Raw genomic sequence first — 17596 nt, forward strand, 5'->3', positions numbered from 1 at the left:
TAATGTTATTGCTGGTGTCCCAAAGTCTTAAGAAAACTAAAGAGTACGTTTAGGGGGAGTTTTATGGAGATATATGCCAGGAAGAAGGCGGAGATTCACCCCTGGCGTACGCCTGCCATAGCCTCCACTCACCTAATGAGCGGGCAGGGGGGCAGCGGCATGATTTACGCCTGCTCGCAGGCGTAAATCATGCCACAAATCTACACCTGCTAAGGAGCAGGTTTACATTTCTATGCCCGCCTTAGGGTAGTATTACACGGGCCGATCAATGCCTGATAATAACTATAAACGAGCGCCGATCTGCCAGATTGGCGCTCGTTTACTGGGCCTATTACACGGCCCGATTATCGTTTAACAAGGGCTGCAGGGACATTGTTACCGATGCCCTTGCAGCCCTTGCTTTTACTTTATACATTACGTATCCATGCTGCAGGGCTCCTCTTGCGATCTTCTCCCCGGGTTCCGTGCACTCCAGCTTCAGAGCGGCCTTTCTGAGCTGACAGGACTCTCAGCCAATCACTGGCCGCAGCGGTCCCGGCCAGTGATTGGCTGAGCGGCCTGTTAGCTCAGACAAGCCGCTCTGAAGCTGGAGCGCGTGGGTCCCGGGGAGAGGACCGCAAGAGGAGCCCTGCAGCCTGGATAGGTAATGTATATCGTCAGTCGCCGGCTGCACATCACTACATGTAATCGGCCCTTAGATTACGTGTAATAATACCCTTAGAGTCCACAGGGTATGGTCACTATCTGGCTTTGCCAATGGCATCATCCCTTGTTGTAATAATTCCATGTCGTCATTTCGGGTTCTGTTACCTTTTAGGCAGTCCTATTTGTTTGTTAGCTTCCTACACAATTTCCAGTGACCTCAAAAGCCATTGATCTTCTTCCTATAGTCTGTGTTTCGACTCTTTGATGAAGATGGTGACGGCCACATCTCCCAAGAAGAGTTCTGCAGTGTTCGGAGCAATTTTCCCTACCTATGTGCCTTTGATGAAATAGACCAAAACCAGTAAGTGCAAGTTCACGTTTATTCTGTACTGAAGAAGGTAAATGGTAGCAGAAATTGGACAAGGCCATCCAAAGAGCAATGTAGGGAATGCAAGGGTTAAATGAAACATTTTGCTTCCATCCTTTTTAGGAAATATTTAGGCCTTTTTTGGCCGCCCTTTCTAAAAAAAAAAAAAAAATGTAATTTTTACAAAAAAACAAACAGGAAAGAAACTGCAGAAAAAAACAAGAATGTCATTGGTGTCATTGCTAGATAGTAAACTGGGTGGATGAAAGAAGTTGAGGCATACGGGGGCCAACTAGAAGTATACTGCACAAGGGCCCACATAAAGCTGAAGCTGGCCCGAGACGTCTGGCTGTAACAAACTTTTGAAAGCTGGCAGGGGCAGGGGAGAAAATAACAATCAAGGATTACTTACCTCTCCCCGTGCCTGCGATGCGCCACCTGACTGGATCCAGAATCCCCACCGGAAGGCATTTTCCCCTAAGTTGTGATGATGTCACATGATGCCCGTCCTGGCTGATAGACTGCACTGCACTGACGCCTCTGGCTGAGTGGCCAGTCTATCAGCTGGGTCGTGACATCGGCTCTGCAGGAGATCCCGGAGCCTGGTGGGGGCCCGGAGCGGCCATCCGGCTCTGGAAAGGCACAGGGAGAGGTGAGTTAGTATTGTGTGTTATGTTCCCCCCGTGCCCTGCTGTTTGGAAAAAAAATTCATGTGGCCGGACTTCTCCTTTAACATGGAATTTACTGTTTACAGTGGTCGTGTTGAAATATCAGCAACAGCTGCAGATTCATTAAATGATGAGTATATAGTATATAAAACTGAAGGCAGATGCTGTGTTAAATGTTTTTTAATATGTACAGTGATTTCTCTTGTGTAATGTACTGTCGTTCTTCTCTGTATATTCCCTCTTGATGTGGTGTACATGATGGTTTCTATATGTCTAAACAAGTAAACAATCTAATCTATTATCTATCTCCTATCTATCTATCTATCTATCTATCTATCTATCTATCTATCTATCTATCTCCTATCTATCTCCTATTTATCTATCTCTCATCTATCTATCTATCTATCTATCTATCTATCTATCTATCTCCTATCTATCTATCTATCTATCTATCTATCTATCTATCTATCTCCTATCTATCTATCTATCTATCTATCTATCTATCTATCTATCTATCTCCTATCTATCTATCTCTCATCTATCTCCTATCTATCTATCTATCTATCTATCTATCTATCTATCTATCTATCTATCTATTTCATATCTATCCACCTGACTGTGTGATCTTTCTCATATCTATTAATTTTAAGCCTATTTTTTATATGTCTTATGTACTTACCTCTTACGTTCATATAAACAATGTGTTTTTCTTCTCTGATGCCATCAGTAGATTTTGGATGAAATAAACACAATAACATCCAGATTTTTTTGCGTGTCCCTCAGCTCCGATAGTGACATTACAAGCTTTTCTGTGCCCCTAACAAATGTGTTCATCTAAAATAAGACATAGCTCCGAGCTTCTATTTTCGACCATGGACTGTTGTTTGGTATTTTTGTGTCTTTTCTCCGCTTAGTATTATATCCTTTGTGTTTTTAAGCAAAGTATTTAGATAAATGTGAACCATCTCTCTAGGCCTTGACTTCCATTATAACATAATGCTTTATCTCTTTGTGTCTTGTGTGCAGGGATGGAAAAATCAGTAAACAGGAGATGACTTCATATTTTCTGAAAGCTAGCTCAGTGTTGGATTGTAAAATGGGATTTATCCACAATTTCTGCGAGAGGGCATTCCTTCGGCCTGTGTCATGTCAGCACTGCGGAAACCTGGTGTGTGTCTGTGCCGTAAGATACGTCAGGGAGAATGATAACGTAACTCATAGATTCTATTTAGAAGTTCTTTTTAATGCGGACAGTTCTAATGAACATCTTTTATATGGAGTCAGTGTATTGTTTTTACAAGTACTGGGCCAAGTACAGGAACTGGAAAGCTGCTATAGTGTTGTCCTTATGATTGACACTTACCTGCCCTTGCAGCTTAAAGGAAGTCTGTCAGCAACGTTTTCCTGCCATGGGCAGCATCCAGTCCCTCCAGGCTTGGAACTAAGTTCAAATGGGGATTTTGCAGAAAAGTTGCATAGCTAATTATACTCAGGCTTCTGCTAAATAGTAAGAAACTTAACTTTACCTTCCTCGCTCCCCCACTCTGGCCATTCTCGCAGAGTCCACCGCACAGCATTTCTGGGGTCAGTTTAGCACATGGGTTTGTCCGCGTAACTAATAAGTGACCACAGTGTTGTGTCATCTCGGCCTGATCGGGAAAATCTATGTAGACTATCACTGGCACTGGGCTTTGTCAGAATGGTGGCAGTGGGGGAGCGAGTAAGGCAAAAATATGTTTTTCTTCTATTTGACGGTAGGCCTGAACCCAATTGCCAAAAAATATTTTCCCTGGGAATACCCATTAGGGCCAAGCTGTGGCTTCTCCTTGCCCTGCTTGACTTGGTTGACAGGCTTTTCCCTATATAAAAGGCAAGCTGGGCAGGGAGAAGCCAGGAGGACCATCTCCCAGACATTCCTCATTGCCTTATCTAGGTCTTAGGAGAATGGCTGGAAAAATACACACAAAAGGGAGGCGCTCCTTGGGAGAATCCGTAAGGTAATATAAAAAGGTAACCGATGGTGAGGAGGATTGCAATCACCGCCGCTCTGTAAGCCAGAGATGAGGAGCCACCCACGTCTCGGGTAAATTCAAAGGAAATAGGTGCCGACAGGAAAATAGGTGCAATTCAGAGGAAGTAGGTGCCAAAAGGTTCCAAAGGTAAAACCTTGGCTTTGGTTTCCCGTCTGCACCTATTTCCTTTCCTTGGTTTTAAACTAAGACTTGATCTTGATGAGGGGACTGTATTGACTGATGCCATCTGTGCAGTGGACAGCTTAAATCCCCACTTTAAAGGGGTTGTCTAAAGATATATGGCTTAAAAATTAAAAAGAAATTATACTCACCTCTCCCAATCCCCTTTTTGTCACAAGATCTTACTTGTTCTTGTGACATGTCATCCCCACAGGAGCCGCCTCTCCCAGCCAATCATTGGCTACAACTATGTCCAACCTCGGGATGTGTATAGCTTTAACACTTCAGCCAGTAGAAGTGATCCATCGCCAACCTCTAAAGTACTATGTTCATTTTCGTTAGTGTTGAGCGGACTTAACAAACTGTAAGGATTCGGCATCGTTCTCCAAACTGAACACTTAGCATTTGACTCCTGGGGGCTGGATGAGTAGGATGCCGCCCTATGGGTGACAAGAATACATGGATACAGCCTATGGCCTATGGCTGTATTCATGTTTTCCAAGACTCCCTAAAACAGCATCCAACTTCTCCAAATGCTGGGAGTAAAATGCTGAGCGTTCGGGCTTGGAGAACCTTGCCGAACCCGAACAATACGGTAAGTCTGCTCAACACTAATCTTCATTTTTTTTGTACATTTCTGGTTTTGACTAATGGACCCTCAAAACTACAACATGTACGGTGCTCAATAGTTTTAAAGTGACTTTCACTTGACTAAAACTCTGTGAATTAAGGACAGAAATTAGGACGAAAAATGGACCAGTAGGAGAGTATAAACAGTACAAATGGCTTTAGAAAAGACTTCAAAGGCGACAGGCAGCCTTCTCTCCAATGTTCCAACTCAATAGTTCTAACCCGGCTCACACATTTCTGCATATGAGGGAGGATGGAAATGTTGGAAGTTTGCTGCATTTGTAACACACTAAAGGAAACCTAACAGGTTGTTAAAATCCTTCTAACTCCAGCGGTATTCTCACTAAACAAAGGCGGTCATGCATAAAAACTCTTCAAAACTAACAAATGTGTCGTCCATAGCAACCAATCAGGTCCCGGCTGTCTTTTTTTTTCAGGCAAAAAAAGGAAAAATCAAGAAAGCGACATTTTATGTGCTAGAATACATTGTACGAATGTGATTCCCTGTTTGTATATGATAAGCTAGTTATTAGGAAATGGCGAGGAAGGAACAGAGAATGTTTTTATAATAAGCATTCTCGTTTTAGCTCATTTTATTATATGGATAAAAGTATTAGGACACCTACACAATCCACCTACGGGAGCTTTGAGGACATCACAATCTAAATCCTATTATATCTTATTATATAATATCCTATTATATGGGGTCTTTCCTCCCACTTTGCAGGTATAACAGCTTCCACTCTTCTTTGAAGACTTTCTACAAGATTTTGTAGATGTCTGGGGAAAGTTTTCCCATTCGTCCAGAAGAGCAATTTGTTTGGTCACCAGATTCCCCCTCCGTGCCTTTATGGTCCTTGCTGTGTGCACTGGGGCACAATCATGGCGGAACATAGCAAGGAAGAACCCAAACCGTTCCCACAAAGTTTGAAGCAACAATTTTCCAAAATATCTTGGCAGGCTGGAGTATTAAAGATTCCAGTATGAGAAAATTGTAGTTAAATGAAACTATCACCCCAACATACATACTGTTAATATCAAAAGTACTGGCTTTAGTGGCCTTTTCCGTGCTTAAAAGGAGAAGTCCGGCAACATTTTTTTATTAAAGTATGGTATTGTGCCCCAAAAGTTATATGAATTACCAATATACACCTATTGCGGGAAATGCACATAAAGTGTTTTTTTTTCCCTGCACTTACTACTGCTTTAAGGCTTCACTTGCTGGATAAAATGGTGATGTCCCTTTCTGGATAACATGGTGATGTCACTTCCTGGATAACATGGTGATGTCACTTCCTGGATAAAATGGTGATGTCACGCCCCGACTCTTAGAGCTGTGTGGGCTGTGGCTGATGGAGAGGATGATGGCAGGGGGACACTGAAGAACACAGGGCACTGGAAGGACACTGAGCATCCCCCTGCCATCATCCTCTCCAGCAGCCACAGCCCGCACAGCTCTGGGAGTTTGGAATTGGAGTTTAATTGCAGTACTTCACAAAAATGATGCAGTACTGCAATGAATTGATGCAGTGACGCAATGAAATGATGCTAAATGTCACAGAGGATCAGAGCCGACACTGCCAATGCCATCCGCAGAAAAAAGCAAGGCATGAACAGTATATATAGAGTGTAAGATAATATCGGATAAAGTCCTTATTTTCGTGCTCAGCTTCAAAGACAAATGATGCTTGATCATAAGGACGACCAAAAATAGGCACTCTAAGTAATATTTAAAGTGATAGGAGTAACCATAATACCTGCAAAGAGATACGAAGAAAAAAGGCGGCACTGACCAAAATAAATACTTTGGGATACAACAGCTTTGGAAGGGGTGTCAGAGTGAAGGACTGTGGTTAACAGCTTATGGAAAGCAATGCATTCTGGAACTTGCAGTACTGAGCAACTGCCCAACCAGGAAGTACAACCACACAATACGGAACTAAGAACCCCAAAACTTTGGTAAATGATCTACAAGATCTGTGCTCAGGCCAAGTAATCGGGACATATGTCCTAAGTCTACCCGTGAAAAAAAAAACATTATCCCTCTAACAATCTTCACAACTGACACAATGCAGTCCCAGATCCAAACTTGTCCATCAGATGCCAGATATCCCTCACTCCACAGAACACTTCCACTCCATCTGATACTTGGCATTGTGCTTGGTAATTTAAGGCTTGCATGCAGCTACTCAGCCATAGAGGCCCATGCCATGAAGCTCCCAGTGGGAAGTTTTTGTGCTTATTTTAATGCCCAATGAGGTTTGGTCTTTTCAGTTATGGAGTCACCGAGTGTTTGTATTTGCACCACCCCCCACCCAACCCCACCCCACACCCCTAGTGGGCACTGCACCAGTGATTTCCCCACCACTCTGGTTTTTACTGTTTTCACTTGATAGATTTGATATGGTTACTTTTATTGTTTATAGTGATGCAAGCATGGACCCTCTTGAATGTGTATTATCTTACATTGCATTGGATTGATAATTTATTGAATACAATTACATCTTATGATCAAACCTTTTTCTTGCAGATCCTTGGACTATATAAGAAAGGATTGAAATGCCGAGGTAAGGTTTTCTGTAGCTATCCCTCTCATCTGAAGGGGGCTTGTACATGAATAGAATTGATTTTCGGTCGCCGAAATTTCAGATACAAATCTTATTCAGACTGGAAAAATATAGACTAATATACTCCGCATACTAATAGGTTGCTAATGCAAAATGAAAATGAATACTTTACATTAAAAGGAATTTATTTATTTTTCTTGAGGCCGCCTTAACACGGGCTTAAAATCTTGGAAAAACACCAATAAAACACCATGGCTTTTTTTTTTGGCAAAAACGCCAACAGCCAAATAAAGGTCAATGGAAGTTTATGATCTGCCTTACACACATGGCCTTTCTATTTCGGGTGGTGTTTTTCCTCTTCTCTTTTTCTACCCTAGACTTCAATGGGATTGTTCTGGTTGTCTCAAAAATGATTGTTGTGATCCAGTTAAAAAACATTAGCACACAGCAGCCTGGGCCCTGTAGCTCTGCTAGCTGCAACGTCAAGTCCCCAGCAGAGTGATTGCCCGCTCAGCCAATCAGTGACTAGGGCGGGACACTACCCCAGTCACTGACTGGCTGAGCAGGCATTTACCCTACCGTGACGTTGCTGGGAAAGCCAGGTACGTAACATACCCAGTTTTAGGCAAAGGAGGACAGCTGGATGCTGTGAATGGGACCTGGGACCAGCACCATAGAGGCACGGGGATGGGTGTATTCAATTGTGTATCATTTTCCCTCACCCCCCTGCCTGCCAATTTTAGTGTATGTGGGATTTCCCCTTTAAGTAGTGACTAGTGTTGAGTGAGCACAGTACTTGATCGAGCATTGGGGCTATGCTTGTGATGCTCAGGTAAAGGTGGCCATACACCTTCAATAACTGATCGTTTGGCATTTTTGTATATTTCATCCCTTAAAGGCATGTTTAAACTAAATATACAAAAATTTGAACGAAAAAAAATGTACTAGGTTGCTGCAAGACACATTTGAACTCTGGCACTATGCCGGCAATTGCGCCTGGCGAGAATGCCAGCAACGCTACTTGTGTGTCGACCAATAAGGGGACCCAAAAATCAGCAGAATTAGAACCAGCAGGAAGCGCTTCCTCTGACATCAATGGAACATATGTCATAACAAACAGATCTTTTTTAATCAATTGTTACGGATGAAACATATGATACTTACTGTTGAAATATTCTATATGGTTTTCATGGGATAATTTCTTTAAAGGGGTACTCCAGCGGGGGGGGGCACTTTTTTGCTGGGACCGCGGAGGAGGTTGCCGAGGGAAAAGACGTCCACTCACCACCCCGGTACCAGCGGCGGGCCCCGCCTCAGCCACTCAGTGAAGGAGGCGGGATCCGTTTCAAGTCCGCTCAGGCCACTTTTCCCTCGGCCACCTCCTCCCCGGTCCCAGCAAAAAAGTGCCCCCCCCCCGCTGGAGTACAATATTGGCAACAGTGAACGAAAATATACAAACATGCCCTGACTTTTATTACTACCTCAGGTACACTATACTGTAAATTGTTAAATGCTGTCACATCTGCAAGCATAGCATCATACTGGTATACAGAGTATAATATTAGCATGTCTTTTTTACCTCTAAGGGTTAATAATTTGTGACTTTACTAGAGAAATTGCTGAGCTACTCCTGTGATACTTCTCTTTTGCAGCCTGTGGGGTCACCTGTCACAAGCACTGTAAAGATCGACTCTCTGTAGAGTGCAAGAAAAGATCTAAAAGTGTCAGTGAGAAGAGGGAAAGTTCTCACCAGGGACGACATTTTTCCTTCACTCTTCCAAGATCATTCAAGAAATCCTCATTACCAGCAGGTAGGTCGCCATACCATATCATTATATTCATCTCTTATTTCCACATTAAAGGGGTGAAATGAAATTGCAGCTAAATAAGTGTCACGCCCAAAGCTATTTAATAGTATAACATACATGTAGGCTTTCTGTAAACTGATTGTACTCACCCTCCCCCCAATTAGCTGTGTACCACACTCTTTTTTTTCCTTGACAGCTTGCATCCTCTGCTTGCTCCCTCTTCTTTCTGGTTCCATCAGCTATATGTAGCCTCTCTATACATACGGAGAGTTGTGAGCCAAATCTGTGACACATAGGCCGCAGAAAGGAAGGAGGAGCGAGCAGAGAATGTGAGCTGCTGAGGACACACAGGAGGAAAAGGCCAGTACACAGCTTCCTGTGAGGGAGTAAATTGAGGGTGAGTACACTGACATCACAGAACACCTTGAATTTTTCAATTTTAAGTATTTTACGCTATTAAAAAACTTTGGGCATGAGTTTATTTATCTGTACTTTTTTCTCAATGAAATACTCCTTTAGGCTATACACATTGTATGACCCCCGCCAGTGTCAGATAAGATCAGTGTGGGCATCAGTGTGCGCCCATATCAGAACTCCCCACTGCACATAATGGAGTGTTCGGCTGGAGCCGCGCGCTTCATTGTGTGCACTGACAGGTACTCTGCGGCCGCTATTCAATGAATAGCGGCCGCAGAAAACTAACATGTCAGTTTTTTGCAGCGCCACTAGAGATCCCGGCCGGAGCGTAAACTATGTGTATACACTCCGGCCGGGATTGCATAGACGGCAACGTAATGTATATTTTCGTATTTATCACGGCCGTTGTTGCAATCAGCAACTACGGACGTACTTTTTTGAAAGTATACGTTGTGTGAACATAGCCTTAAAGAGGACCTGTCATCGCCCGTGTCGGGGTGACAGGCTCCTGACCCCCTGCTAGATCCCCCTATACTCACCTAATCGTGTCGGGTCCCGCTTCCTGATGCGGTCGGGTCACGGAGATATCAGCGAGACATCAGGAAGCGGGACCCGGCAGGATTAGGTAAGTATAGGGCGCTCTAACGGGGGTCGGGAGCCTGTCACCCCGGCATGGGGGGTGACAGGTATCCTTTAAGGGGGTTTTTCCTGGACTTTTCCAGTGATTCTGTCAATGGGAGCTCAGCTGTGGTAACTCAGCATGGGTACAGCACAGTGTTTAACACATCTGCTTCTGTCTCTATACACACGTGTATGTGGGCTCGGCAGGGGTGCTGGATATTGAACCCTTACCCATAAGATATTGAAGGCCTATCCTGAGGACTGCAGAGCCATAGTGGCCCTGTCCATAGGACAGGAGATGGCAACAGTCACATTACCTCTCTGACTGCTTTCTCATTTGCTCCTGGCTCTATCTTCTTCATCACATGCAGTGAACAGTAACGGAACATGATCAGAGCCTGGATACAGGAGATTCTGCACATACGCTCAGTTACTGCTCAGCGGCATATCTGCTGCAGACATTTCTCTGACTTTCCCATTATCTCAGCGTTACTTAAAGAAATCATCATGCTTGCTGCCAAGACAGCTTCATAAAGATGAATCTACCTAATGTTCCATTTCAGAAATTTTATCAAATTATTTGCACGTGGATTCACCCTGAGTGCATATTAACACATCTGTGCTGATTTGCAAATGGAATCCAACTAATTGTCACATCCCAATCATTGTTTGTAACATCCCTAAAGACATTCATTTTTAAACCTGTAAACCTTCAAATATCGGCCTCTCTCTCTGTGACGTTATTTGGAAAACGTCTTTTATCAATGCGGCGAAGTGGGCAGTCAAACTGGCGTGGCCTAGAACATCAGTGCCCTTGGCCTACAGCAGCTCTCTCCCCGCCTCCCTTCACATTCCTAATGGAGGCGGGGAGAGAGGCGCCGCAGGCCTAGGGCACTGATGCTCTAGTCTAGGCCACGCTGTCACGGCTGCGGCGGCGTCCCGTGATCTGGGCCGCCGCCGCCACGACCTCCCCCTGCCCCATGCAGCCACCGGGGTCCATGTGCTGGGACCCGCCGCTGCTACTAGTTCGGCCCCGGGGGGGGGGGCGCATTACCTCGCCCCGCTCCTGTCACTCGCTGTGCCGGCTGGCGCGCGCGTCCCCGCCTCCTAGGGCGCGCGCGCGCCGGCTGTCTCAGATTTAAAGGGCCAGTCCGCCCCTAATTGGTGTGTTCCCATTATCACTCCCTATAAATTCCAGCCCTGCCCCACCTCAGGTGTTGGAGCCTCTACATGCTTCCCATAGCGTTTGGCCCAGCTCCCTGTTGTTCCTGACTTCAGTCCTTGTTCCCAGTTCCTGTCCGCTGTCCCGGTCCCTAGCTCCTGTCCGCTGCTTTACCCGTTGTTTCCTGAGTACTGTCTGCCACCGGCGATTACGCCTACAGACCTCTGCTTGCACTCTCCTGCCTACTGTTCCTGCCACACCTCGCCTGCCGTCACTAGCAACCAAGCCAGGGGTAGCGACCTGGGGGTCGCCAGCCGCAGCAAGTCCATCCCGCCTTGCGGCAGGCTCTGGTGAAAACCAGCGGCCACTTAGACTCCACTCCCTGGTGAGGTTAGTGCCATCACTAGTGACGGTTCAGTGGATCCACGAATCCAGGCGTTACACACGGCAGTTTGACTTCCTGCCCGCTGCGCCGCATTCATAAAAGACGCTTTTCTTCTAAATACTGTCGCCTCAGAAATTTAGACTGATGTAAACCTTCTATTCATGTTTATAAATGGAAGAAAAGGGGGTACATTGAATAGCACCCCACATTATGGGTAAAAGTGGAGAGCGTATATTCATTCATAGTTCATTTATAGTTGCAATAAAAGTAAACCCTTAGTTGTAGACAAACACAAGGTAAAGGCATTTGTATTGTTATTCTATTGTCTTCTATTGAGCCCATTCAATAAACATCCACAGTGCAGGAAAAAAGTGAGTGAACCTCTGTGTTCAAATCCAGAAAATGGTTGGGGACTTTTTGTTGCCTTGTGATCAAGACAATGACCCAAAGCACACAATACATTAAAGGGGTTATCTAGTGCTACAAAAACATGGCCACTTTCCCCCTACTGTTGTCTCCAGTTTGGGTGGGGTTTTGAAACTCAGTTCCATTGAACTAAAGGAGCTCAAAGGGAACCTGTCACCCCCCGTGCCGGGTTGACAAGCTCCCGACCCCCCGCTACAGCCCCCTATACTCACCTGATCCCGCCGGGTCCCGCTTCTCAATCCGGTCTGGTCACGGAGATATCAGCCGCTGCAGCCCGGTGCACGCGCTGAGAGATGAGTCCAACGCTTATAGAGAATGACTGAGCGTTGGACTCTCCTTCATTCTCTATGAGCGTTGGACTCATCTCTCATATCTACCCTAAACCCAATTAAGATACTGTCACCAAAATAGGATAAAAATGAATGAAAGCATTCAGAACACACTTTTGTTGCCTGTGTTTTTATTTTTACAAAGAACACACCTTTATTTAGGCTGTAAATAGTGTCAAAGAGGCGGAGTCTATGTTTTCCTGGGCTCTACTACCGCTATGTTGTATGCAGACTGCACATTGCTGAGAATGCTAGGGTCAAAACAGTAACGTGTAGCAGTACAAGGGCCCAGGGCTTTAGACTCCGCCCCTTTGACACTTTTCACAATCCAAATAAAGTTCTTTTTTATGAAAACAAAAACACAGACACATGCAAAAAAGATATTTTCTGAATACTTTCATTGACATCTATCCAGCGGTGCTGCCAGCCTAATAGGCAGTCATGGGGTCACAGATTCACTTTAAATTTAAGGGTTCATTTACAATTTTTTCCTGCCCTGTGGATGTTTACCTAATGTGAAGATTTGAATGGTACAGCTGTTTGTGTGTTATTAGGTTACTTTTTTTTCTATGATTTTGTCTATGTCTATGTGACTTAGATAACAGCCTGACCTATTATATTAGCAGGCAGTGCAGACATGCAGGTAATTTCAAAGGGTTCACTTACTTACATCAATACAATATTAACAAATCAAACAGCTGTTTTAAGGGGGTTTGAGAGGGACTGGACATTATTTTAGGAAAATGCTATGGAAGATTTAAAAAAATATATATAATAATAAAATAAACCACCATAAACAAGAACACAATGAACAACTTAATATAAAAAAACGACTAAACAACAATAGAAAGACATAAAACACTGAGGTAAAAACCAAATGTAGTCAGGAAAGCTGCATAGCCTTATAGACGTTATACACGGAAGACTGGAAAACCCCTTTAACCTTGTTAACCTTGACTGTGGCATCATGTATTATTGTTCCTGAGTATAAACTCATTATATGAGAATGGATTCCGGAGCAGCTAATCACTCAAAGACTTTTCTGTGGTTTAGAGCTGAAAGAAGAAGATCCGCAGGTGGAGGATGATGGAGTTTTTGATGATCATTTATAACCAGAACAGTAAGTAACACTATTGATAAGGAAATATAATGCATAGGATGGTAGATGATATAGAAACCCTGTATATAACAGTTATGAGGACAAATAAGGTAGACGATGGCCGATGTAAAATCTAATCTTATGGGAACGTAAGCCAATGGATTTAGAGGTCACAACTTTAATATATGTCAAAAGTTTCCCATTATATTGTAATAGTTATTTTATCTTTTTTTTTAGCTGTAAACATTTATATGATAAAATAAAGATAAAAAAAAAAAAAAGTATACGAAGGCCGTGATTCACCATTGTTGTAAATTTATCCAGCTAGGTTTTTTTTCACCCGGTTTGACAATTTGGCATACAGGGAATTTTGGCGCACCAATAAAAGTATCATAGTGTGCTCCAATAGAGTTTCAAAAATTATTTTACAAAAATGCACATATTGACATCATTGCTTACACATTTCTGTTGGATTTTTTTTTTTTTTTTTTAAAACACTTTAAAATTTGGCAAAAAAAAAACATTTTTGTTTAGGTTTCATTAACCCCTTAATGACCAAAGCTCATTGATGTACAGATGTCCAGGTCACGTTGAAGCAGTGCTCCTCCTCACCTTCTAGGAGTCATTACACTTTTTCATTTTGTTACCTACAGGGCTGATTGGAGCGTCATTTTTTTTTTTTTTTTGCCCCATGATGTATTGTTTTTATTGGTATCAGAAATGGGAAATTAAAGGAGTTATCCAGTGTTAAAAACACATGGCCACTTTCTTCCAGAGACAGCACCACTGTTGTCTCCAGTTTGGTGCAGGTTTTACAACTCAGTTCCTCAAATGAATGGAGCTTAATTGCACACTACACCTGAACTGTAGACTGTCTCTGGAAGAAAGTGGCCATGTTTTTCTAATGCTGGATAAACCCTAATTATCCCTGGATAATCCACAATAACTGAAAGTAAACCTGCCTGGGATAACCATACATCTATCCTAAGATAATAAGAATGGAAATACTTAAAGGGCAGACTAGATGGACCAAGTGGTCTTTTTCTGCTGATGATCTTCTATGTTTTTATGTTATTTTTTTTTTATGTATAATTAAAAAAATCTGTAATCCTGGTGGGTTTCTCTTTCCTATTTTCATTTACACCGTCCACCCTGCAGAAACAATATTGGTATAATTTAGGGGGCACTAACACGTCCTCAAATTTGCAGGCATTACGGATAGGGAAGGAATGTCATAAATTCATTCCACGTCCAGCATGACGTGTCAATATCATGCCAGCAGAAGGGAAAATATTTGAATTGCCATGGCACTCTGTTTCCCCACTGCCAAGTTTGTGCATGTGTGAATGCCCCCTTAATAGATTGGACAATTCCGCACACTACGATACCAAATGTTTATTTATTTATTTATTTATTTTTATGTTAAAAAAAAAAAATCATATTTTTATTTGGAAGATCGGAAAGGGGTGATTTAAACTTTTATTGGGGGGAGGGCTTTTGTAATATTTTTAAAAACCTTTCTTTTTACACCTTTTAAAGTGACTGTACCACCAGGCCCAGGCTGAAGCGGGTTCGGGTTTGAGTCGATCCGAACACGAACGTTCGGCATTTGATTAGTGAGGGCTGCTGAACTTGGATAAAGCTCTAAGGTTGTCTGGAAAACATGGATACAGCCAATGACTATATCCATGTTTTCCACATAGCCTTAGGGCTTTATCCAAGTTCAGCAGCCACCGCTAATCAAATGCAGAACGTTCGGGTTCGGATGGACTCGAGCATGCTCCAGGTTCGCTCATCTCTATTTAAGACCCCTTAGGGGACTTATATAAGCAATCCTTAGATTGCTTATACTGATCAATGCTATGCCATTACATAACACTGATCAGTATTATAAGTGATCTGCACATAGGGGGACATTTATCATCCGAAAAAGTTCTATTTTTTGGTGGAAAATGTCCAGATGTGAATAAATTTATTCGCAAATGGCCGTTTTCTAAAAATTTTTTCGCTTTCGGACATTTTCCGAGAGCGGGGTGAATAGGGGGCGCGGACTCTGGGTCCCCTTACGTTACCATTTTTCATGCCGAAAAAGGATAAGGAAACCTACGCCAGCTCAGAGCGTAGGTTTCCTCGGCACTCACAGGAGTGCGCCTCTACATAAATCAGCGAAGTGTTGGCGATGCGGGGACATTTTTAAGCCTGGTGCAGAAAAGGCCGGACTTAATAACTGTCCCCCATAGAGTCTGGCTGAGGCAGACTCTATGAGAGGATCGCCGATCTGACAAGATTTGCCTTTTTCAAGCCAAGTTAGGATGGATGAGATGCAGATAGCTACGTTAATACCAAGATTCACACCTTCCTACACACCTGCTCAGGAATATGTGTATATATTCACAAATAGATACACACCCCTGCACACAACACTTAGCTGCTCCCGTATTAGTTTGCGTACACATATAACATTTACACATATAAATACGTACTGTACATGGGCTAAAGTCACTCACCTGAGGCTGCCCCATGGTTTAATTACACAAATACCTATTAATAGTGTGTTTTGCTAATATATCCAGTGTGCATAGACTATAATAGTATAATATAATATGGTATAGTATAATATAGAATAACATAGTAAGAACTGTTGAATAGCAGTACAGAGGTCCTTCTTATTCCTTCTGCTGGTCCATCTAACACAGAGTGTCATTCCTCATCCTTCTGGATGTATGAGATTGTCACATCACTTTGGGACAGATTTATAAAACTTGGTCCCTGGCGTACTCCAGGGAGGAGCAGATTCGCCCCTTTCCCCTGGTGAAAGCCAGCCATATCCCCTGATCACCCGACGGGAGGAGGTGTGGCGCCAGAGAAGCAGATCAGGCTGGTTTAAGGCTTCTTAAATGTCCCCCTTTGTGTTGAGGATTATACAGACATGATCAATTATGTTCTTAAAGGAACAATGAAAATACAGTCACAATGAAAATACAGTCCAATATGCAGGCATCTAGTTAGTCAACCGACGATTTGACAGGCAGCAGCAGCATACATTACCTGTCAGGTCTTCTCCGCGCTGTCTTCATCCCCGGGTCCTGCGCGCTCTATCAGAATGGCCGGTCAGCTGACGGAGCGCTGACGGGACCGCCGCGGCCTGTGTTTGGCTGAGTTTGGCCGGTCAGCTGACCGGCCATTCTGAAGATAGAGCACGCGGGACTCAGGGATGAAGACAGCGTGGAGAAGACCTGACAGGTAATGTATGATGCTGCAAGGGCTGCAAGGACATCGGTAACGATGTCCTTGCAGCCCTCGCTCCACGATCATCGGGCCGTGGAATAGGCCCAGTAAACGAGCGGCGATCTAGCAGATGGCCGCTCAGTTACATCGTTGATCGGGCCCTCCTCGGCCCGTGGAATAGGACCCTAAGGTTGGGTACACATGAATGATGCGCTATATACACACCTATATATTATTCTCAGCTATATACAAACTGCTGCAGATTGGACAGCATATTTAATGCGACAGGTTCACTTTAAGCCCAGTACATGTCTATTCAGTGTTCACTTTCATTCAGTTTGGGTTGTTGAGAAGCTTTACCTGTACCCATAATGCATCACCACATCAGGAATGCGTGTTACAGTAACACCTTAGCAGTGTGTGAGCATTTGTTAACAGATCATATACTGTATGCTGCATGTTATAATAAGTATATAAAGAGCACCGTACCTGCAGCTATTCCGCCCACATCACACATCTGTTGACATGACACATTGATGGAGCTTTCCTTCTATTTTATTCTTCAGGTTGGATCCTCGTCCAAGTCATTTAAGGATTTTACATAGAAGCACCGTCCTCCTATCTGCTCATCTCTAGAAGAAACCTCACAACTTTCCCTTCGTGTTCTGATTTATTATAGGACAGAAGACTCCGGTGAGGCTGCGAGTGGTGAAAGTCAGATATTGCCAAAATATGTATAAAGAAATGAGAAGAGACGTCCTTGTCGAAACACCCATAAAATAAATGTACAGACCAGTTTTGTCTCGCTGCTTTCTTTTACCTAGTTTATCAGAGACAAATACATGTCACAACCATTTGCTACTGACTAGCGGCATTTACCTCTTTTGTTAACCCATCACTTTCCATTATGATTTTATATAAACTTCTAAATGACCGCTTGCATAAAAGATATTTTAAAAAACGGTTGGATGACAACAGCAAAGAAGACTTTATCAATAAGTGATACAACTCATTTAAATGGACTGTGTCACCTCGATTTTTTTTTCCTGGCT

At 43.4% G+C, this 17596-nt stretch overlaps 1 protein-coding gene across 2 annotated transcripts in view; it reads left to right on the forward strand.

The window, feature by feature from the left end:
• Positions 1-17339, forward strand: part of RASGRP2 (RAS guanyl releasing protein 2) — a 91282-nt gene extending 73943 nt beyond the window's left edge. For both annotated transcript variants that reach the window (XM_069965311.1, XM_069965310.1), the window contains exons 12-17: positions 891-1006; positions 2707-2848; positions 7033-7069; positions 8722-8880; positions 13271-13337; positions 17111-17339. In XM_069965311.1, the coding sequence (XP_069821412.1) occupies positions 891-1006; positions 2707-2848; positions 7033-7069; positions 8722-8880; positions 13271-13329 (513 nt within the window). In that variant the 3' untranslated portion in view covers positions 13330-13337; positions 17111-17339. The remainder of the gene's footprint in view (positions 1-890; positions 1007-2706; positions 2849-7032; positions 7070-8721; positions 8881-13270; positions 13338-17110) is intronic.
• Positions 17340-17596: the final 257 nt, after the last annotated feature.

The sequence above is a fragment of the Dendropsophus ebraccatus genome, chromosome 4 (genome assembly GCF_027789765.1).
Source record: "Dendropsophus ebraccatus isolate aDenEbr1 chromosome 4, aDenEbr1.pat, whole genome shotgun sequence".
Taxonomy (NCBI): Eukaryota; Metazoa; Chordata; class Amphibia; order Anura; family Hylidae; genus Dendropsophus; species Dendropsophus ebraccatus.